The sequence below is a fragment of the Protopterus annectens genome, chromosome 4.part0 (assembly GCF_019279795.1).
Source record: "Protopterus annectens isolate FY-2018-M chromosome 4.part0, PAN1.0, whole genome shotgun sequence".
Lineage (NCBI taxonomy): Eukaryota > Metazoa > Chordata > Ceratodontiformes > Protopteridae > Protopterus > Protopterus annectens.
Window position 1 is genome coordinate 1,481,950,256 of NC_056733.1, and position 25,259 is coordinate 1,481,975,514.

Sequence of the window (25,259 nt, forward strand, 5' to 3'; positions counted from 1 at the left end):
AAACTTTACTTGAAGCGCTTTTTGTTTGCACTGAAGCAAATTTCTTCAGAAGTAAATACCATTAAATCTGACTTAATTTAAAACACAAATAGAGTGACATATTTAATATCCCACCCATGCAGCAACAATGTAACTTAAAGCTATAAGCAATTTAAAATGCTACAACATTAAAACCAAGGGAAGTAGCAACCAATAAAGCATTTTCACTCCGATATACTACTAATATCCAACAAGACATATAAAATATGTTGTAAATTTCAACATATACAAACAATGGTTGAACGTACCACTATAAAAAGTTATATAATACGTTATTACTGAATTTATAGATCCTTAAGATAACAGGTGTACAGACACCAACATTTACTAATAAACATTTATCAATTGCCCCAAAATTTGTGCCCCGTCTTACTACATTACAGAATTTACATGAAATGCTTTAGCAAACATACTGTAATTATTAACTCAAATTTTTATTTTTCAAGACACAACTGATGCTGCGGTAGCGTTTTCGCCTCATAACAAGACGTTGTCCCCTTCGATTCTCAGCTAGAGCGTCTTCTGTGTGGAGGCATATGTGAATGGGGCGTGCCTTAGTTGAAGGTTGTGCGTCAGGGCTGGTAACCCGGTAAGTAAAAATTCACTACCAATCATTAGCAGACCGGAGTTCCGCTGTGGTGACCCCTAACCGGGAAAAGCCAAAAGACACAAACAAACTGATAGAACACATGTCATTTAGTCCAGGAACCCTATAGGGAAGCCACCAGATTAATTATTTGCACCTCTCACAGATGAAATTACTAGCTCTGAGAATAAGTTAATTGCCTTTGAGCATAAGGCAGTTAATATATTGTCTTAGGAAATCTAGTCCTAAACGAATGGCAGTAGAGGTGAAACTATCAAGGCTGACCTTACATATAGTCCAGAGCTTAGTTGTTCAGATTAGTAAAGTAAATGCAGTATAGACTGCATGCAATTATATTAGACAATACAAAAATATACAGAAGGCTTTCAAGTGAACGGTATCCTCCGCCCAAAGATTGCAGGTTTTAAACATAAGATGGAAAAAAAGGTGCTAACTATTCTAGATACTGGACTGAGCACTAAGCAAGCAGGAAGATGCTTGTGCACTGTGCACATCTATCTATATATATATATATATATATATATATATATACACACACATACATATATATATATATATATATATATACACACACACACATATATATATATATATATATATATACACACACACACACACACACACACACACACACACACACATACATATATATATATATACACACACACACACACACACACACACACACACACACACATATACAGGAAAAAACAGCCAAACTACAGTTATCTTAAACCTCCTGTAATAGAGAGCCATGGGATATGTAAAATGACGCCTTAAGGACATCAAGTGTTTCAGCTGTGTGTGACCTTTTTTACTCTTTAACTAATGTTGTTAGCTGGGATATTTTTGTAGACGCCTTAATGGTAATGGGCATCAGCTGAGTATAAAGACCCTGTGTTTCTGGAGTACAGCCACACAGTCCACTTATGCTGTGCTGACATAGTCATAAGAAGGCCAAAACAATGCATGTCCACAGCTAGTGGGGTTTGACTTTATTGGGCTGAATGTGTCCATAAAGACTTAAATGGGAAAAAGTCAAGAACATTCAGAAGCCATATAGCTTAAACACTTGATGTCCTTAAGGACTTCTCTATAGTGCAAACACATACAAGTGCATACTTTTTCTTTAGTTAGGCATAAAAGCAAATAAAGTACCTCACAAAGATATTCTGAGAAGGTACAGGATACCCTTGTTCTATTTCCAGTATCTCCTCTAAAAAATCCTCTTCCTCACAACAGTCAACCCAATACTGTACGCGTGTGTGTGTGTGTGTGTGTGTGTCTTTCAGCTTTTCCCGGTTAGGGGTCGCCACAGTGGAACTCTGGTCCGCTAATGATTGGTAGCGGATTTTTACGCACCAGGTTACCAGCCCTGATGCACAACCTTCAATGAAGGCACACCCCAATCACGTATGCCTCCACACAGAAGATGCTCTAGCTGAGAATTGAACGGGACAACGTCTTGTTTATGAGGCGACAACGCTACCGCAGCACCATCAACCCAATACTGTATATACCAAATTAATATTTCTAACAAAAAAAGTGCTTAATAAAGCAAGCTGCTTTCTGGATATTTTATCTTAAAAGTTCTGGTGTAACTCCCAGATATACTGCCATTGCCCATAAAGTGGCTTTTGTGTAAGGAGACAGTGTGGTTCTCTGCATTCCCGGAGTAATCACTGCTCCCTTGATCAACCCGAACGTTACATTTGAGAGTTCACAAATTATGATCTGGCAAATGAAACAGTGTGTCACCATGCTTTTTAGATAGGCACTGCTTTTACAGATGTCTGCCTGCAGTGTAACCACCCTGAAAAAGAAGGAAATGGGTAAAAGAGAGGAACACAACAAACATTTAAGCAGAATGTTCTGCAATAGGTCTTTCATCTGTAAGCTCTTCCTCCCTGCAGCATTTTACTAAATCACTTTATCTCTGTTACATAAAGCAATGCAAAACAATAGAACTGATGTAATTATTTAAAAGAGAACAGAATGAGCGATTCCAAAATTAAACTTCTTTGAGAAAATGTCATCAGTCTGAGAGTTGTTTATTATGATTATTTACAAATTCTGAAATGTATCATCTTCCCTCAAAGAACAATGGGAATGAAAATTGCAAGGCTATCCCAGGGCAATTAAGTAAGATTAAGTAAACAATCAGCAAAACGCTCCAATTCTAGATCATAAACAGAAAAAAAACAGAATAGCATTAGTGGTTCAAAAATGAGAAGCATTCCTCAGAATGAAGTATACTATTCTGTTTTTTTTCTCTGTATCAGATGCCGACAAGTAAGAAGCATTCCTCGGAATGACGCTATCAGTCAGGAAACACTCACATGAGCATCACCAATCTCATAACATTCAGCAGTCACTACCCATCATTTCTGCTGCAGAACTTTGAATCTGTCCTCTTGAAGTACGACCAACTCTACAATAAAGCAGATTCCTGTTTGTTTCCTTTCAAACAGGCAATATGGGGGGGTCACCTGTCTTACTCCATTTTTTCCAAAATTATTATTATTTATTTATTTTTTTTGGGTAAACAAAATACCAGAGGTGAGTTGAAGTTCAACCAGGAAACAACTATGGGTACACTATATACAACTGGTCCCTTTTCTTTTAAAGGCCAATTAGTACAGGGTAGGCATACATACACCTTGCACATTCTTCACTGAGCAGTTTGTGTGACATTTCTTTTGACCACAGTTTGCTGGAAATGCATGCACTTGTATTGAACAAGTAGGCACTGCGCTAACGTTTTTTTTTTTAATACATTCCCTTACTATAGTGCAACAGTGGAGTTTGCAGAGGTCAGACGTTTTAAGGGCTAAGCCCCCACGAGGGTGCAGGGAGTGTTGTTCTCCCACAGAAAGCAATTTCTGTGTTTTTATAATTAAACAGTTGTACTTCTCATTCAAAAATTAATGAAGCATTATTCACTGAAGAATAGATTAACAAAACATAAGGAATGCATACATAGTAATATGTCCACTTGAACTGATTTGAAGACAGCATTGTTTTCATTACAGTCATTTTATTATCTCTTCTGTGAATATGTAGGAAAAGTAGTCATGGTTAAGGAAAACATGGTGTGCTTCATCACTATTTCCTGTTTCTTGCTCCACTTTCTTAATATAATCAATTAGAATTACGATTTATCAAGAAAGGACAGACAATAAAGATAATCAACTGACTCAAGACCTATTAAGGGACAAAATCTGTAGGCAAAAGAGCATTTTCCCATACCTTATTCACCTCTCTTGAACAACAAATACAGTGAAATTCAGCACATGATCCAGTGTGCTGGCACTTCTCTTTTGGGATACTGCTTCAATGTAGCTTCACTGACAGTGACCTACAAAACATCAAGGTACAGGTACATACTTCAGTTAGCATACCTACCTTTCTTCATGGATGTGAAATTTGGTCACTTTACCTATTTTCACAGCTTAAGACCCTGGACAGATGTCACTACCGTGTCTGGAAAATATTCCACATAAATTAAGACTGTCACACCAATATCAATGTTCTCTCAGAGACCAATATAAGCAGCACTGCGGGATTTAGCCCGGAACATTAACTCCAGTGTTTAGCCATATCATTTCAACTCCTAAAGTATTCTGTAACTTGCCCTTCAGTCATGGAGAGAGATACTGCAATGATCAAGGAACATGATACAACAAACTAGTATAACGCCAGTAAAATGATAAAGATCATCATGAGCTGGGAGATGCTGGCCACCAGTCTCACAGGTACTGGAACCTCCATCAAGCAATGACCTACTGTGAATAAAGAAAAACAGTCTTTGAAACTGGGGAAAGGGGGTTTAATGAACATGACCATCAGCAACTCAGGCACATGGAAACTTCTGCAGCTTTTTGGGAATGTAACTGTAAGGTAAAAAAAATTGTACTGCTGACTCACTTCTGGAAGCAAAAGTGAACCATGGTAGAATGTGAGTGACTGCCAGTAGGAACAATTTCACTATTAATTATTTTGTAAAGAAACAAAGTAAAACGTATTTTTCCACTATGAATCTGCTGTTAGTTCCCTGAGCTTTAGGTAGCAATACATATCATATCATAATTCTTAAGTATCACTAGAACATTTACACTTACATCAGGTATAAAGGGTGGCTCCAACATGCCTGCTTCCAAGCGTTTGAAGTTTATGGATCGAAACAGTGGATGCTCTTTGACCTCAGAAGCACTCCTTCCTCGGCATCCCAAACGCTCATTTGGGTCTTTCTTCAGAAGCTGTACAGTAATGAATGGAAAACAGTCATTCTCTAGTTTCCCAAAGCATGTACACAAGCTACAGTAATGCAGCAGCCCTTTTATCTATTCTTTTCTGACAAAATGTCTTTAGGACCACTGAAAGCTGCACACTTCAGTTAAAAATACACAGAGTAATGGCAATCAACGGAATTGTATGTTCCTCTTTGTCTAGCAATGTATGGCTTCATTATGTGCTTTGGGCTGGTTTTGTTGGTGCATTTATGTTTGCATACAGGGCAGTAAGTAGTAGATACCGTCTTTTAGAGTACCATAACTCACTCTCCATCAATTTACCTGATTTCTTGGGTACTGTTTTTTGCTATAGTCAGACACCAAACCCCCTCACTCTTCTCTCTAATATCACCCAAAATTTAAATAATCTCTTTTCCATGACCTCCATTATCATTACAGTCTGACTTTTCTGCTATTTTTACATTGCTGTTACACTCCACTTCCTTCGTCTATCATGTAGTACAAGTGCTACAGGCTGGCACAACTTCTTTCTATACCATAGGTTTATAGGAGTGTACTAGGCTAATGGCCCTGGAGCCTTTACAAGCCTAGCCCATAGGATTACCCTTACATCGTGCCACTCAACCTTAGTTTCCACTGCCTCTGTCGAGTAAAGCCACTGGAGTGATCCCCGGGGTGAATTTTCTATTTCCCATCCACTCGTCAACATTGCTCTGGAAGAAGACCAGTGAGGTGCTCTGCTTGACATGTATGAAAAGTCTATTCCAAAGCATGGACTGTCTCTAGGTTATGAACCTATCCCTCCAACATGTTCTGTTGATTGTGGTAATGAGGTTGAGGTCTCTGGAGCGTGTGGTGCGGAGGAATTGGGATTTCTTTAGATGTAGCATTTCTAACAGAGCTGGGTCGGACATGGCTTTGTAAGTCAAGCAGCCTCTAAGTAAGCGATTTGAGACAGAAAATAGTTGGAGTTTTTTAGTCTGTTCATATAGGACAAATGTTTAAGGCCTAGGATCCTCTTTCTGAGGTACTTTTGCGGCCTCTCCAGTTGTTGCAGGTGTTTAGTGAGGTACATGCCAAATGGAGCTTTGTTCTCAATGATTGGCCTAATGAGGGAAGAGTAGAGGGAGACAACGACCTTCTTCCTGGATGCAAAATCCTTAGTAATGAGATGTGCCACACAGAAGGACTTTCTGACCACAGTGGCAATGTAGTGATCAAAAAAGAGGATGCTGGTAACCTGTGTTCCCAGATCTGTAATAACGCCTTCTGTGTTCAGTGGACTACTATTGATGTGGTAATTCATGGGAACTGGGTTCTTCCCAAAGAGGATGATGACACATTTTTTGGCACTGAGCTTAAGGCCATGAATCTGACACCAGTCGTGGGTCTCAGTGAGGCCTTTCTGTAGGATGTCAACATCACTCAGGGAGTTAATAATAGCTCCCAACTTGGAATAGTCTGTGAACTTTGTCAGCCAGAGTCCCTTCATGTTGGCCTGGAATATACCATAAAGGAGAGGACCCAGGACCGAACACTGTGGGACTCCACTCGTGACTGGTCTGCAGTCTGAACTGGAGTCAGCTACTTTCACATTGTGGGTTCTACCTGTGAGGCCGTTTGCAACCCACCTAGTGATATAGGGGTTGATGCCTAAATTAGTAAGTTTTTCTATAATTCCTGAGTGGGGAATGGTATCAAAGTCCTTGGCCAGATCAAAGTAGGCTGTGTGAACCACCTTGCCTTCATCCACAGCTCTGGTGACTTGACTGAAAGAAGTTGACCAAGTTGAGCAGGCATGATCTACCCTTCACAAAACTAAACTCTGTGGGATCAAGAGTTTGGAGATTCCCTATATCCTTGTTTATTAGGTCCATGATGATGCATTCCATAGCTTTGTATATTAGACTCGTCAGGCTAATGGGGCGATAGTTCCCAGGGTCTGTAGTTGTTCCTCCTTTGTGGAGAGGGATGACTGCAGCAGTGCGCCATTCGGTAGGGACAAAGCCTGAGGTGAGGCTGGGATTGAACAGGGCACACAGGTGAGGTGCCAGTTCACTCTGTAGTTCACGTAGAACACAGCCAGGGATATTGTCAAGTCTCATAGAAGCTGTATTCTTGGCCTTGGACAGTGCTATTCTAACCTGTGCAGTAGTAATACTGGGTGCCTGGTAATCTACTGGTATTGTGACTGGTCTCTTGGGGGGGAGAGAGGGGTAAAGTTGGCACTGAATCTGTTGGCCAGTATATTGGAAATATCTGTTGGCTCGGTATAGGAGGTCAAATAGAAAAACGAACAAACCAAATCAAAAATCAACAGAAGGTCCAGGACACAATCCAGTCAGGAATCTAATAAGTCAAAAAGATTTATTCACACTAGAAGGTCAAAAACAATAAATAACCACAAATATCACAAGTGCTTTCATCTCTGACCATTCAGAGACTTTATCAGCATCTTTTTGACTTATTAGATTCCTGACTGGATTGTGTCCTGACCCTTCTGTCGATTTTTGATTCGGTATAGGACTGGGTATGGCAAGATCCATGCATTTGTGTACGTGTTCGTACAGTGCATTGGTGTATGATTTAGCGGTCATGCAAATGATCTCTATTTGCATGGGTGCCGTGAAGTTAGCCACCTCTGTTTTTAGGAGCCCAAAGTTAGCTTTGGAAAAGTTTTTCATGGTGGTTACCCTTTGTGGGTTGGGGGGGGGGGGGTATGTGGATTTCCACGGTGATTGGGTTGGGTCAGATCTAACCAGGGAGGAGTTGACTATTGGTGTAGAGTAATGGTTGCCCAGGTCAAGAACGTTGCTACCTCTAGTGGGGGTAAGAATGAGCTGGTCCAGGGCATTGGAATTAATGAATTCCAGGAAATGTTGGGCGAGTGTATTTTTACAGGAGTAGTTCTCAGTTAATGGAGGGGTAGTTGAAGTCGCCCAGTATGAATGTGTTAGGTTGTACCCTAATATTCTCCACGGTGCTTAGAAACAGGGAGTGTGAGTCTTGGGACATGGTTGGGTATCTATAGCAGGCTATGACCTGTATCACTGTCTGACCCAATGTTAGCTGCACCTGAAGTATCTCAGATGCATTATGTAGGGCTACCAGTCTGGAGGTGTGAGCATCCTTTATGAATATGGAAACACCACTGCCTTTGGAGCTTCGGTCCAAGTTCTGGGGCCGAAAGGTGTAGAATGAGTTATAGTCTGGTAGTGCAGGGGTGCTTTCTGCTGCCTTGAACCAGGTCTTTGTTATGGCAGAAACGTCTATGTTCTCCATTTTATGGAGTGCTTTGAGCGAGTGCATTTTGAGATTTAGACTTCTAGCATTGAGCAGCATGACCTTCAGAGTGCATCAGTTTGTAGCTGTTACGGTGGTAATTTGGTCTTTGGAACACCGCCTAAATAAGGCACTATAGGGGTGGCAAGAGCCATGGCCAGTATCCAGAATCCCAGGGATGACAGATGCAGGCCATCTCTGGCAAAGCATCAAGGTCTGTCAATCATGTCATCCTAGGCAGACAGATATGGATCCCCTTAGAATGACACCAAAAACTTAGCCAATTGTTGAAATCAATGATTATCTGCTTGTACTGTGGTATCATTATGGGTGATGGTAGGATGCTGCTCAGGGCTAGGGTCATACCTGCCTGGGCTACATAATCCGAGAGCTCCTCCATGTTTCTTTTCATGTAGTGTCAGGTCATTCACACCCACATGTATGACAGAGTCATATTTGTACCTGTTGTTGATGGACCTGAGTGCGTGCATTATGTGGTGGATCCTGGCGTCTAACAGGAAGCTGACTGTTACTTTCTCCTTATTCAGCCTAGTGAGTGGGACATCAGTGTGCCTCATTATCGAGTCACCTGTGACTAGTGTGTTGCGCATGCTGTTTTGCCTTAGGGGCTTTGGTTAAGTGGCACACTGTTTAGGAGAGTTCTGTGTCTCGTGATTAGTGTTGTGGTGTGGTGGTGAAGTGCGTTTCTGCCTTGGAGGTCTCTATTGTTTGGGTAGATTTTCTCTGAGAGCCTCCATGAAGGTGGGTGTGCGGTTTGTGTTTTTTTGTGAAGGCAGTGCTGGTGTGTGTTCTGGAGAGCTATGTATTCCATGTGGTGTGGTGCAAGTGTTGACCTTCTCCTCTTGACCAGCTATTCTGGTCTTGGCTGGAGAGAGTGTGGCTTCCAATCTGGTTATATAAGTGCATCTCTCGCAAGTCTGAGTATTGGGAGGTAAGAGGAGAGGGTTGTTAGTGTACATGAGGCAGTTGCTACAGTGCCTCAGGATACCCAAGTTCACCAGGTTAATAGGAGAAAGCACAGGGAACAGACCTTTAGACATGCCTGGAGGGGTGAGCATTAATAATAAGTAATGGAGCCGTTTCCTTGTAGAACGTTTACTGCTGGTAGCACTTTTGTCTGCTACAATAATTGCTACAAGAAGTCTGGTAAAGTGCTAGACTAATAAGCTAGCAAAAGTGCAGGAGAGGAGAGAATTTGTAGATCTAAGGGAAAAATTGAAAAGCAGACTTTGGCACCGCTCAGAAGCTTACAAACAGTCCTGGATACAGCAAATCTGTATCTGGACTAGACTAGTTATAGGAAAGGCGGGAAACCAGCGCAAATGCGGGCTTTTAAACTAGAAAGTTGAAAGAGATGGAAAAACTGCCCAAACGGCCAATAAACTACAATTCCTGGGCCAGAAACCACTCCTCTTGTGGTCGATTAGCTACTTAGTGATTACCACTCCCACTGATAAGCTCGAAGGCTTCCCTCCAACTCAGAAAGGCTTGAGGGGCTCAGAATCTTACAAACAGTCCTGGATACAGCATATCTCTACCTGGACTAGATTAGTTACAGGAAACAAGCTTAGAATTTAGACATTTTTATCTACAGAAAAACAGCTAAAACAGCGCTAAAAACAATTCAAGTGCAGTGCAAGCTTGTACACTTGAGTGTGTAGCAGCATTAAAACAAATACAGTTTAAATAAATGCAATTTATTCAAAATGTATTCTGAACTGAAATTCAGTTTAATGTACAGATTACTTGTCTACGTGCACTGATCTTAATATTCTCATTGCCTTCAAAATATGAATACAGTTCCCTGGGGGGGGGGGGGCTCTACATTTTTTTTTGTGTGTGAAATGACCCTATGCATTCTCCTATGAACCTGTACATGCATTGTAATGTTATTATACTAAAGTATCCACAGCTATAACTAACCAAACATGCAAGAGTAATGTGAACCTTAAAATGACTAATACGGTTCAATGTCGTCTAGAAAGGAGCCAATATAGCTATCAGAGTGCCCTGCAGAGTATGTTAAGGTAAACTAAAAAGACATATCTTTATGAATACAATACAAGGGTACACTAAATAAGGAATCATTCAGTTGCTTTCATTAACAAAGGTTGGTTGGGAAGAGCCTCTGTACCATCATGAAGCCAGACATCCAACTGTAGTGCAACTGCAGTACTCAAGATTACTGTTACGGGAATGGAACCAAAATTAAGATCTCCATACAAAAATATTTTAGTGAGGGGGATAACTAGCTGAAAATGTACATGGCTTCTCTGGTGTCCTATCAATATTTCATACTCTTTATGAAAAATTGCATCATATTTATCTGGAATAGCTCTTTTTTAGTGATTTTCTTTTCACCTTCGTTAAGAATTTCCTTGGGACATTCCTTAGGGCATTGGTTCTGAATTTACCTCTCTGACTGAAGACAATACTCACACATGACCCTGGTTTCATAGTTTCATAGTTTAGTACTAGGCTATCTGCCCTAGGGCATTTATAAGCCTAGCCATAGTGATGTGGCTTTCGCCACCCCATGTAATGGTACAAAAATGTACAGAATAGATTTAGAATACTGTGCCTCTGTCTAGTAGTGACACAGTGAAGAACCCCTTGCATAATAGAATTAGTTTACTGTGCCTCTGTCTAGTAGTGAAACAGAGATGACCCCCGGGGTAAACCTACGATCTCCCATCCACTCGTCAAGATTTCTCTTGAAGAGAGTCAGTGAGGGGCTCTGCCTAACATGAACTGGGATTTTGTTCCAGAGTATGGGAAGCCTCTGAGTTATGAATCTGTCCCTCCAGCATGTCCTATTCATATTTGTGCTGAGGTTTAAATCTTTAGCTCTAGTGGTTCTGATGGATTTGGATTTTTTTTGAGGTGGAGCATGTCCATCAATTCCTGATTGGACATGGCCTTGTACGTCAGGCACAGATCACCTCTGAGTAGGCGGTATGCTACTGAATAGAGCTGGAGTTTCTTTAGTCTGGCAGCATATGACATATGTTGGAGACCCTTGATCCTCTTGGTGAGGTACTTTTGGGGTCTCTCCAGCTGTTGCAAGTGCCAGGTGCAGTACATACCAAATGGGGCATTGTACTCAATCATGGGCCTGAAAAGGGAGGAGTATAGGGGTACAATGACCTCCTTTGATCTGGATGTGAATCCCTTCATGATAAGGTGGGCAAGGTAGAAAGTCTTTCTAACCACTTTGGCAACGTGGGTGTCAAATGAGAGGTCACTATCAACTTGGGTCCCCAGGTCTCCGATTATTTTTTCCATACTCTGTGGGTTACTGTCTATGTGATAATTTGTGGGTACTTTGTTTTTCCCAAAGGGGATGACTATACGTTTTTTGGCATTTAGTTTAAGGCCATGACTCCGGCACCAGTTGTCCGTTTCAGTGAGGCCTTTCTGTAGGATGCATGTGTCAGCTGGTGTATCAACTATGGCGCCTAGTTAGCAGTCATCTGCGAACTTTGTCAGCCACAACCCTCCCATGTTTGCTTTCACATGTGAGAAATAAATGCCGAACAAGAGGGGTCCCTGGACAGAGCCCTGTGGGACACCACTTGTGACTGGCTTTGAGTCTGACATGGCTCCAGCGATTTTGACTTTATGGGTTCTATCCTTTAGCCAGTTTGCAACCCATCTTGTGACATATCGCTTTACATTTAAGCTGTTGAGCTTGTCTATGATGCCTGAGTGGGGTATTGTGTTGAAAGCTTTAGCCAAGTCCAGGTAGGCTGTATGGACTGCTTTGCCCTCGTCAATGGCTCTAGTGACTGTTTCGAAAAAGTCAACCAGGTTCAAAAGGCAGGATCTGCCCTTTACAAAGCCGAACTGGGTGGGATCAAGTGTCTGTAGGTCCCTAATGTCTCTGTTTATGAGTTCCATAATGATTCTTTCCATAGCTTTGCAGACCAGGCTGGTTAAGCTTATGGGGCACTAGTTACCAGGGTCTGCACAGGTGCCTCCTTTGTGGAGTGGGACCACTGTTGCTGTACGCCAGTGTTCAGGTACATATCCTGTAGTAAGGCTAAGGTTAAATAGCATTTTTATGTGCGGGTTTAGCTCCTCTTGGAGTTCACGTAGCACACAACCCGGGATACCGTCAGGTCCCATTGATGCTGTGTTTTTAGCTTTGCTGAGGTCGGTTCTCGCCTGGACATCTGAGATGAAAGGGAGGTTACATTCAGCTGGGATAAGTATTTCTTCTTTTGGGGGTGAGGGAGGGTAGAAATTTGCACTGAACCTGTCTGCCAGAATGTTGGCAATATCTGTGGGTTCAGTGTATTTTTTGTCATTGTGAACTAACTCTGAGCATATCTGAGGGTTTCCGCCCACGTCTCTAACATAGCAGAAGAAGGCCTTGTGGTTATCTTTAGTGTCCATAGCGATTTTTCTCTCAAAGTTGGCCTTGGATGTTTTTATGAGAGAAAGTAGCTTTCTACTAGTGCTGATCAGAGACGCCTTCTCTTTATGGGATTTTGATCTGTCGTGCAGTAGCTTCCTTCTTTTGTTATACAATTTGTTTATGGCTGGGGTCCACCAGACAGGACACCTGCCCTTGGTGGAGAGGGCCTTGGTTTTATTTGGGATTGCATGATCCATGCATTCTTGGAGATGTCCGTAGAAAGCATTTGTGAAGGATTCAGCATTGTGGGATGTGGTTTCCACTGGCTTAAAGGATACCATCTTAGTCTTAAGAAGTGTAAAGTCGGCTTTTGAGAAGTTTTTCACTGTAGTCTTTTGTGTTGGGGGTGGAGGTGGGATATGTATATCCAGGGTGATTAGTTTGTGGTCAGATCTCACTAGTGAGGGGTATACTTCCGGTGTGGAGCACTTTGTCCCCATGTTTGCGATGATCAGGTCTAGTATATTATCTCCCCTTGTGGGAGAGGTGACTAGCTGTTCCATTGCATTTGAATTTATGAATTCCAGGAACCTTTGGGCTAGGGTGTTAGGGCTAGAATAATGCACCCAGTCTATGTTAGGGTAGTTGAAGTCTCCCAATATGATGGTGTTTGGTGAGACATTCATATCCTCCAATGTCTTCAGGAAGGCTGAACGGGGTTCCTGAGATTGGGAGGGTGGTCTGTAACATGCTACCAGTTGTATAGCAGTTTTGCCTACGGTTAGTTGCACCTGGATGGTCTCTGATGCTTCATGTGTTGCCACTAACCTGGAGGTGTGGGTGTCCTTGATGAATATGGACACTCCCCTCCCTTTTTGGTTTGGCCCGAGTTTTGGGGCTGAAAAGCATGATACGAGGTATAGCCTGGTAGCGCTGGGGTGCTCTCAGGAGCCTTGAACCAGGTTTCAGTTACTGCACAGACATCGATGTTCTCCATACTGAGGAGTGCTTCGAGAGCCTGCATCTTGAGATTTATACTTCTGGCGTTGAGCAGCATTACCCTTAATTTTTTTTCATTTTTGTTTTCTAAGGAGGTGGGTTTGTCTTTTGAGCCTTGCCTAAAAAAGGCACTATGGGGGTGGCAAGAGCCTTAGCCAATATCCGGAAGCCCAGTGGTGACAGATGCAAGCCGTCCCTTGCAAAGTAGCGTGGCTTGTCCAGCATGTCATCCCAAGCAGACAGACATTGGATCCCCCTAGAATGACACCAGTAATTGAGCCAATTATTAAAGCTGATCATCTTGTCTTTGTATTGTGGCATCATTCTTGGTGAGGGCAAGATGCTGCTCAGGGTCAGGGTCATACCAGCCTGGGCTACATAATCAGAGAGCTCCTCTATGTCTCTTTTCATGTAGTCCAGGGAGGTACGTCTCAGGTCATTCACGCCAGCATGGACAATGACGGAGTCATATTTGTACTTGCTTTGGAGTGACCTGAGTGTGTGTGTGTTATGTGGCGGATCCTAGCTCCCGATAGGCAGCTCACCGTTACCCTCTCCTTGTTCAGCCTGGTAAGCGGAACGTCAGTGTGTCTGACTATAGAGTCACCTATTACTAGTGTATCAGGCATGGTGTTTGGCCTTAAGGGCTGTGATTGTTTGACACACTGATTTATTGAAGTATTTGTTGCATGTGTTTTGAGATGGTGGATTTTTGGGTGTCTGCTTTGGGAGCCTCTGTTGTTTTGGTAAGTTTTTTGTTAGAGCCTGGTGAAACACAAGCTTGACCCTAACCTCCCTATTAGCACTACTTACATACATGGGAACACCTCACTTACTCTGTGGTCCCTGCTAGGTGTTCATGTGGACTCCAACATAACAATCAAAGAGTAACTGCTATTTCTGAATGTGGTCTTATCTAAAGTCTAAGCTTTCTGTACTCAACAGGAATTTTGTTCACTAAAGGTTGCCATACTCTCCTTCCTTTTTAAGCATTCATTTCCTAACTTGAGAGGTTACTGGGATCATCCCAATACTTCTAATATAAGAAGTGGAATGTTGGGCCTTCAAACCCTAGTTAAAAGGGTACCTGATTAATTAAATAATTGTATACACTACAACACATATTTACAAAATATGTACCACTCCTTTTTGACATTTTCTTCTCCGAAGTCAAGAGTAATGTCAATGGTCTCTGGCAGACTAAATTTAGAGATGATTTCAAATTAGGAGCTGTCATTGAATCTCCTACCGACAAATGTTCTCCAGGAATGTCCGACACAGAAACAACAAACATTCACACATATTCTTAACTAAAAAGAATACAGGGTGCAAGTAATGTGTCCTATGCAAACAACCTCAAGGCCCTATCCCAGTATTCTGTTTCCTACTGGCTACTGAGGGGAGATCAACGGCCTGGCATACAAGGCATTGTCAGACCCCACTCTAATGGGCTTCCTGTATGCCCACAAAACAAACAGCACCAGAATTTCCCATTCTAAATACTTAAACCTTGACTGTGATATAAACAGAACTTGCTGGAGGGACATGTATGTATCCCATAGACTACCCCTCCTCTGGAACAGGCTCCCATCCATGTGAAGCAGAGTTCCTCCCTAACCCAATTTAAGTCTAACTTGGATAATTGAATAGGGAACTGAAAATTCATCCCTAGTTTGGCACCTACGTCTCTAATGGACATAGGCAGCCTATAAATGGTTCATCTCACAAGCCCTTCTTGTAAATGTTTCACCTCCCAAGCCCCTGCTTACACTTATTTAGGGTACCAGAACTTGTCAAAGATTTGGGATGCATGGCTAGGCTTAAAAAGGCTCTTGTGGTTGTTAGCCTAGTAAATACCTATATACCTATGAACCTATAACAAATCAACCGTATTTTTTTTACTTCAAACTTGTAGGGAAGCAATGTTATTTTCTTAACTATGGTCATAATTCTGCATGGGCTTTCAAACTACAAACAAAATGACAAAAGAAGAAGCTCAGTTGCAGAAGACTGAGCTTCACACAAATGCACTGACTGAAGAAAAATGAAAGCAGCACAGAGCAACAATTGTGTTGGCAAACTGCATACTTTTCTCCTAAACAGGCAGACACTTACTTTATGAACTTTCATTTATTACTTTGGCTATACATAGTGGACTTCAAAAAACAAAGTTACTGCAATAGCTGGGGACAGTAAGGAGCAGCAGGGAAAGAGTCATACTTAAAAGACTCTTTCCATCAATGAACTCTAAATAGAAGTGGTAAATACAGTAGAGTTGTGTTAAGTCCTACTTACCTGCAACAGATGTGTGAATTTCACAGTGCCTTGGTGTTATATGGGTTCTTTGCCTGGAAAAACACTTACTCTAGCAGCTTTCCAGAGTTCAGAACCCCCTTCTCTGAAAAGGAGATTGGCTACGCCCCTCCTATCAGGGGTAGTCCAACCCCTGTCAAAGAAAGTCAGTTAATCAGATTTTTAGTGTTAAGCAGGAAGTATCAAGATCAACCAGAAGCAAGAATTGTGTGACATCAACCAATTTGCAGCCATAAAACACCAACTCAAATAACCAAAGCCAACCAACAACACAAGGTTGGACACTAACAAACTATACACAAAATAAAGGGGATAGTGGGTGGGTACTGCCACTGAGGCATTGTGACATTCAAACATCTACTGTCACATGTAAGTAGTACTTAACATGTTCATCATTCACACCACCTCAGTGGCATGTGGATAGAGTCCCAAAGTTACCCTACCTGGAAGAAGGAAGGATAAGGATCCAGGAACCCCTGGAGAGTGGTCCTCACAAAGCCTGCTCTGTAACTTGAAAAATAATACAGTTTAGTGCTTTGTAAAGTTATAAATAGAGGACCAAGCTGCTGCCTCTACAATGCTACTGGAGTCTACTCCTTTTCAATAATCCACCAAAGAGGATAAGGCTATGGTGGAATGTGCCCTTACCTTGCATGGAATAAATTTACCATGGTGGGAGTAACAACAAAAAAAAGCAAAGGACAACCAACAAGCAGTCACTGGCTTGCAAACAAATCAACCCTTCTTAGCTCCAGAATGGGAGGAAAAAAAATTGTTCAGCTTTCCTGAAGGGCTTAGTTCCATCAAGGTAGTACTTGAGCTGCATATGAACATCCAAGGTATGCAGAATCTTCTTTCCCCTTGTTTTTAGGGTACGAAAATAAATCTAGTAGAATGATGGCTTGATTCAAGATAAATTCCAAAAGAATGTTTGGCATGAAAGAAGGATTAGTATGTAAAACAATCCCTGTCCTTGTGGAAAACTGGGCAAGGTTGACCCACCATGAGAACCCGCAGCTCGTAGACTAGCCTTACAGATGCCAGCACAGTACGCGAAACAGTTTTCCAAGTGATGAATGTCAAAATCAGCCTGAAAGGCAAGTTCAAATGAAGGTAAGGTAAATTCTTCAAGAAAAAAGTTGAGATCCCAGATAGGGAGAAATTTAATTTTCAGGGGGTCGCATGTGCAACACTCCTTTCACAAACTGACAACAGAAACAGATGAAAAGGGGGATCCATGTGCAGACAAGCTGAGATTGCCGCAAGATGCACCTTGAAAGATGTACTACTGCAGAGCAGCTCACACAAATATTTCAAAACCAGAGGAGTAGACACCACATCTAGCCCTCTGATACTGGGTAGGCGCCACCTAGAAACTTCCACTTGTAAACATAAGATTTTGTAGTTGCACATTTTCTTGCTTCCTTCAATACCTGCTGCACATCCTCATGGAACAAGGGCTAAGAAGTATCAAGATGGAATAATCTAGGCTGTTAAGTAGCAATAGCTGTAACCTGGAGTGCACCAGTCACCCCTGATACCGTATGAGCAAATCCAGAGTATGAGGAACTTGGGTAATTGCCCTTGGCCAACTCCATTCAAAGGGGGAATCAACTTTACCTGTGCCAAAAGGGGGCCACCACAGTGATCTTTGGTAATGCTTTCTGAAAATTCAGAAGTACCTTGGGTATCAGTAGAAAAGGTGAAAATGCATAAAGCAACATTCCCAACCAAGGGAACAAGAATGCTTCTGTCCTCAAGAATGGCTGCACGGATGTCCCAAACAGAATTTTTCCAACTGTGTTTTGAAAGGAGCAAAACATATCTATTTAAAGTGCTTCCCACATCCGGACTAAATCCAGTGAGACCTCTGTCCTGAGTATCAACTTGGGAGGGTCGGTCCATGATCTGTTTAGTCTGTCTGTCACTATGTTTTACTCTTGCAGGATGTATGAGACCTGAAACGTAACAGAATGTTGTAAAGGTAGGGCATTACTGCCAACTGGCAAAAACAATAAGACCTTGTATCCCCTTGTTTGCGCAGGTACCACATGACTATGGTCTCATCTGTGACCAATAAAAGGGGACTTGGAGACCAAAAGTGGTGAAGAACATTTAAGGTCAGAATCACTGCTTACATTTCTTTGAAATTTGTGTGCTTTGCAGCATCTGAAGGACCCCATTTGTCCTTGCACTTTAATTCCCTGTACAATGTTCCCCATGCAAAATCTGACTGGTTCATCTGGGCTGACTGAACTGGGGTCTGGATGAAGAATAAGTCTGGAGTGAGAAACATCTGATCCCTCCACCACTGCAACTATCATTTTTCAAAACTCAGCACTGATACCTGGAATTCCAAAGGAGGCAGGTGCTGGGACCAACAAATTTTTAAGTACCACTGAATCTTTCTCGTGTGATTTCATGAGGAACACTGATGTCATGAGGCCTACAATTTTGAGAAACTCTCTTGTGGAGATGGTTTCTTGGAGAGAGAAATCCCTGAAAATGTGCTGAACAGTCAGGACTATGCCTTTTGGTAGAACAACCATACTTTTTTGTGTGCCCATCATACATCCCAGGAAGACAATTCTTTGAGAGGGTGTGAAGCAGGACATCAGTAAGTTCAAGTTGAAGCTGGACACAACTGACATGTGATAAGCATTATTCAAATGTAAAATGACCGTAAAACAGAGCTGCAGAATAAGGAGAAGGACCATCTGCAGGGTATTTTGAATTTGGGTAGTTTCAGGCCTTAATGGTAGAACCTTTTAGGGCAGCGGTCTCCAACCTTTTTTGCACCAAAGACCAGTTTTCATGTAACACAATTTTCCATGGAACAACCATCGCGTGTGCATAATATTTATTTATTTATTTGACATTTGTTTACTGAGGAGGCCCAACTGGACTAGAAGTCCATTTTCAGCCGCGACCTGGGAAGGCTCCAAAGTACAATAAAAAGACAACTGGCAAAAAAAGTGTACATTCTGCTTAACAGCATAACATTGATCTATTACAGTCGAGAGGTATGTAAACCTAATGGCAACCTTATTGACGTTCTAAGTTTATTAGAGCAATATTTAAAATCTGTCCCTATTATTTGGCTCTGTCCAGCATACCTCTCAACTGTACCGATTTTGCAGACTGTCCAGATTTTTGCCTCATATTTTTGTTCTGTTTCTCATAAAACTGTTGTTTTCTGGCAAATCACTGGCTGATCATTGAGGTTTGAAGTCAGAAAATAATGACAGACAGTTGACTTCATACCCTTCAAAAAATGCATGCTAATTTAAAACCTGCATTTCTATCTACTTTCTAAGTTTCTAAGAGAAGTACTTAAAAGTATCCCCATTTTTGGGCCTTTGTCCCCCCATTATTTTTGGCTTTGTCCAGAGTTCTTGCTCTAAGAGGTTGAGAGGTATGTGTCCAGATTTACTGTGCAAGAGGTTGATTGGTATGGTCGAGAGGTATGTAAAGCTCATTGCTGCTGCCAGGGATCACTCTCTCTGACACACACACACACACACACACACACACACACACACACACACACACACACACACACACACACACCTGCTTTCATTCACTCACACACACACACACACACACACACACACACACACACACACACACACACACAGAGTCTCTTTTTTTCACGCACACATTCACTCACACAAGATTGTTCACACACTCTCAATCTCTCACACAGTCTCTTCTGCTTTCATGCACAGATTCACTCACACATGCAGACAGAAACACACACACATGAACTCTTCTACTTTCATGCACGCATTCACTCACACATGCAGACAAACATATACACACACACTCACACACACACACACACACACACACTTTTTTTCTGTTTCCTTCACTTGTATTTTACACTCACTAAACAGCAAAAGCAATGCTTAGCGAGTGCAAAATAATGGCTCGATACACACACAGTCTTCTTTCACACACGCACATACATTCTGTTTTCATGCACACATTCACTCACATATGCAGACAGACACAAACACACTCATACACACATTCACTTTTTCGTTTCACTCCATGCCAGGCGGCTCGGTACCAAATGACCCATGTCCCAGTGGTTGGGGACCGCTGTTTTAGGGTACTAAAATGATTCTGGTGTAAAATTATTTCCATTTTGAGCTGCAGGAACTGGTTCTAAAACCCCTGCTTGTAACTTATGATAAAGTACCTGAGAGAGCATGCATGTCTGGAGTATGTGGGGGGATTTCCCTGAAGGGGGGAGGATTTAGTTCACTGCCAGGAGTACTGTCACTGAATTATTCTCAGTACTCACTATTTGGGACAGCTGCAGGATGAGGTAAAGCCTGGGGGAAGGTGAAAGGGGAAGATGGACATGAGGAAAGGATGAAATGCTCTGAGTCTTGACAGAGTCATTCTTTTTTAATGTCTTTATTAAATTATCACTTAAGACATAGGCAAACATACATTAATGGAAAAAAAACAAGCTATATTAACATTTTTTCCATTTACATCCATTACACATTATACATCTCCTTTCCTAGTATTAACGGTTCGGCATTACATAAATTGTTCAATGCCCTTCTTTCCCTTAAACCTCACTCCTCCTGAACATTATTCTGCATGTATTGCTCACACAATTTCAATGTATTTCTATGCAATTTGCTCCATCCCTTTACTAAATATCCTTCTTCCAGTTCTTTTAGCTCTTTTATGGTATTCAATATTTCAAATACAGCTGTTTTAAACTAATTTCCAATTTCTAGTAATTGTTTTTTTTTTCAACAGCCAATAAAATTAAACTTAATAAGGTCTTACTATGTCTAGGCAATTCAGATCCTGTGACATAGTTCAAAAATCATTTTCTTCGTTACATTCACTCACCTGATATTTCTGACTCAGAAGGTATTTTTTTTAAATATGCCAACTAATTACACTCCCTAAACATATGTTGCCAGTTACCTCTTTCTTCCTCATCACACCTCCAACATTTTCTATCTACCTGAGGAAAAATTCTCTGAACTCTGCTAAGGGTAGAAACTACCTCCGTAAACACTTCCAAGCAAAGATAGATCCTAAACCTGCTGGACTTTGTTACATACTTGGGAGCCATACATATGCTCTCCCATTGCTCTATTGTAAATTGCTTTTCTGGTCTCTCTTCCCGGTCTTTTCTAACCTCCTCTAATTGATTCTTGTAGTTATCATGCAATATTTTATATGCCCTATTAACCATCTTTTTTAACAGCTGTTTCTGTTCTAGGTTAAAAAAAAAATCTAACACAGCAGGTCCTTCTCTTAAGCTTCCCCTTTCCTGTTCCCTTTGCCTATACTCAGATATTAATCCCCGGTAGGGAAGGCAGTCTCTAGCCTATGTCATCTTGGCATTATCCTTCTCTAGTTATTTGCTACTAATAACTTCGTTGTTTGCTAGTTTTCTCCAAATCCAGACCCTCTCTTGCCTATTTTCCTTCTTTTTTTTAACACCTTTATTGAATTATCACTTGTTAAATAAGCAAATTTACATTTATACAAAGGTAATCAAACTGTATTAACAAATTAACATTAATAAACATTATACTTCACATATATTGCTATATATCATAATACCTCTTGCCTATTTTCTGTACACTATATGTAGTCATCCCTAATGGAAAAATTTCATGTCTCCATACTTGTGCTGGTTTAATTCTTAGAATGCTTTCTGTTACTTCACGAATATAATACTCTGTATTGGTGATATTATTCTACTTATCTGCATTCAGAATCCTAGTCTCTCTGTTTCTTGTACTCCCCCCACCACCACCACACCATCATCATCCCTCTCCATTCTGAATTATAACCTCGTGTTATGTACATGAACCTTAACTGTTTAGCTCCAAAATATCCTTTCAAATCAGGTAATTATAAACTACAAGAATACAATTATTATGGTAATCAAGAAAAGTTAGCTTTATTTGCAGATGATATTATTTTGTACTGGACACATCCAGAAAATTACATTGCAGTGTTCTGGAACATTTTGAAACATTATAAAATTAAAGAAGATAAAACAAGGGCTATAGTTGTAAATATGTGCCTGCATATAAATTGGTTCAGCAATACCCTTATTTATGGGGGTAGAAGTATGGATTAAAAAGGCTTTGGTTTTGGTAGCTAAGAATATGTGGAAAAGAACTAAACAAAAGATACAAAAACTGAGAAACTGGAAACTCTTGTTCATGGATATGAATAGTAAAATACAAGCAGTGAATTTTTTTTAGTCCCTTTAGTTTTATATACAGGTCAAGCATATTTTTGTCAACCTGAACAGAATTTGTGGAGAATAATTAATAAAGAGTTGAATTAATTTATCTGGGAGGAGAAGAAAACAAGAGTTAAGTGGAATAAGGCTGATCTTTCCAATAGAAATCTGTCTACCCTCTTTTGTTATAAAGTCTCCCTGATACATCCTCAGTATTGCAAATCAGGTTCCATTCTCTACCTTTAAGTAACATTCCCTGCTGAAATTTGATTATTTCTCTCAAAATGTTCTGAAGCTCCATAATAAGTTACTGGTGGTATGTGTGTGTGTGTGTGTGTTTGTGTGTGTGTGTATATATATATATATATATATATATATATATATATATATATATATAATATGTGTGTGTGTGTATGTATATCAACATACTTTTACTCCCTTACCAATAGTCCCTTACTACCACAAATCTAGCATTATTGTTTTTTTTCCTCCTCTTCTATCACTACTAGAATCCATCAAACAATTAGTACAATTAATCTCCCTTCCTTTGTTCCCTGTATTCTGCTGATATTCATCCTGAAATCTTTTCTTTGTCAAACTAAAAATAGTAACATAATGGCCTGCCCTGCCAGAAATTTTGAGGTTGAAGAAGTGCTGACACGCCAACTAAGTAGTGGTGAGTCCAGAACATAGGAAACAAAGATATAACCTACTAGCCCCTGGAAGGGTTGGAGCTAGTAGAAGACAAACTTTCAATGAGCTGGTATCCATAGCAGTCATTTTTTAATGTTAATTGGAATTCCTCTTTTCCAGTGGGAATGGTCAGGTTTGAAGTAAAATTCCCATGAAAAATAGTTGTAATCTCAAGAATAAAACCTAAAATGAGAAAAGTAAACACAAACGCCTGTTCTTCTTTTTCAAATTGTTTTTTATAAGAGGCAACTGAGCTCTGTTTTATAAAAAAGTGATTGTAGCATCCTGTATTTATTTCAAACAAGTTGGGGCATCATCATCAATGGGCTGCCTTTTGGAGAAGGGCCAGAGATGTTAACTGTCTGAGTACCTTAACCCATTTTTTTTAAACTTTTTGCAAGTATTTAATTTGTAAAAAATATTTGGTGTGCAAAAAAAAAAAAAAAAAAAAAAAAAAAACTGTTTTAAACCACTAAAAACATTCACTATCAGTTTCTGTACCAAAACAATTACATAAATGGCATTTTCATTGCTTTTATCATTTTGTTTTATTTTTACAGCTTACTACCAAAAATCACTTGTTTATAGCTTCAGCCAAAGACATTTATCTAGATATTTACCCTTGTTAAAGTAAGAAAAACATATTTCAATTCTACATATAATATATTCAGTGCACATTTACACTCTACCCTCCAGCAGCCCAAGATCACAGCACATTAACATCAAATTTGCTTTTGTCCAGCCCCTTCTCCTCTTGCTATACTGCAAAGCCTATATTTCTTACAAGCAAAAAAAGTACTTCTTTACTTGAATAACTTTAACACATACAACAGTCACTGAAGAGACTCCGCTCACATTTAAACGAGCCCTGACTTCACACTAGACAAAACTGCTTTACTATATATAACATGCAGTTTACATCATGAAATGTTTATAAGAATACAAGAACAAAAATCATTTTACTTATAGTTACCTTTTCTCCTTTTAGTGTCCTTCTAAACATTAATGACAGAGTGGGTTATATGTTTTACTGTCCACCCACAAGTTCTTTCTCAGCTACTTTTTCTGGCAAAGCCATATTTCATAAATGGGATTGATGTTTCATAGTCTCCACCTTATTCACTAATTTTAGTGTTGTCAGTCTTCCTCTTTTTTATCTCCATCTCCAAAACAACAGACTCTGTAGGGTTCAAGTCCAAGGTACTCAGGTTTCGTCTAGTCAACTCCTGTGCTTTTTTCTGTCTCTCAAGCATTTTCCTTTGGAACACTGGAAAAGGTTCCACAGGCAATGTCTCTCTATGAGCTTTATTGCCAGAAGCAGAGTCCTTTTCTGTTTGTTGGCTCCCTTTCTGTTGGATAAACTTTTTTACTTCCTCCTTATCCTGGTCTGCAGCAAAAACTGTCTTTTCTCTTCCAGGAAAAATATTTTGAAGAAATCTGGATACAGCAGCTTGAATGTCACACCTGCCCTTGACATTTCCTGATCACTGGAATAAATCTGCTTCTCTTCTGCCTGGTATACAGTGTATAATCATTTTCCACAAACACTTTGCTGTCTCCAATTTTTAACGCGTTTCCCTTTTATCATAGTTTTTTTTTCAGGATTAACTCTTTCTGCTGCTATGACTGCATCTGAATTAAAAGAGGTCTTGGCTGCTTTCTCATGGCCAAGTTTGCAGCATAAACTGGATGTGCACCTTCAATTAACAAATCCCGCTCTGGAATGCCAATACAGTTGCTTAGCTGTGTTTTCATAAAATTACTTTAGCCTGTTACAGTTTCTCTGGTACAGCAAAAAATCTCAGGTTTCCTCTGTGTGCTCTGTCTTCTAACTACAATTTTTGAAATGGCTCTTCTTGAAAAGTATCACATTTAGCCAGCCTTTTCGTCATTCCAACCTCTACTTTTTGCAGTTTTATCGGTTCATCTGAATACCTAGTTAAAGCTTATTCTATTTTCTTCCAGCCTTTTGTGTTGTTTGAATTGATATACTCATTCAATGTTTCATTTATTTTAATCACCTCTGAGTACATTTGATTTATTTCTTCTCCTAAATAACTGGAAGCCATCTCTTGTATCATAGCTGAATCTTGAACTGCTTTTTGCTAACAGCTGCAAAATTCTTTCCAGACAGTGTTTTCTCTTCACCTTTTCTGGTGATTTTCTTTCATGCTCTCTGAATTTCTTGTCTGCTGGCAACCAGGCAGTACGCTTACTAGCCAGTAACTGAATTTTACTCAAGCTGACAATATAATTAGCTCTTTTTTCTCAGTTTCTTGTTTTTTCACACTGGAAGAGCTGAAACTAAGTTGTTGATGATTGTACAGCCATCCTGAAAGTCTGACAGACTCATCCTTTAGCAAGGGAAAATCATTGTGGGGATAATGAATCCCTTTTATTTGGTTTGGAAGCATTATCCTCCTGCCATTTCCTCTTGGTAGGCTGTGATTTGTT

General features: G+C 40.4%; 1 protein-coding gene across 2 annotated transcripts in view; it reads right to left on the bottom strand.

The window, feature by feature from the left end:
• The window catches only part of GRK6 (G protein-coupled receptor kinase 6), a 1,979,509-nt gene that overhangs the window by 380,328 nt on the left and 1,573,922 nt on the right, over nucleotides 1–25,259 (bottom strand). For both annotated transcript variants that reach the window (XM_044069323.1, XM_044069324.1), the window contains exon 13: nucleotides 4,768–4,905. In XM_044069323.1, coding sequence (XP_043925258.1) covers nucleotides 4,768–4,905 — 138 coding nt within the window. The remainder of the gene's footprint in view (nucleotides 1–4,767; nucleotides 4,906–25,259) is intronic.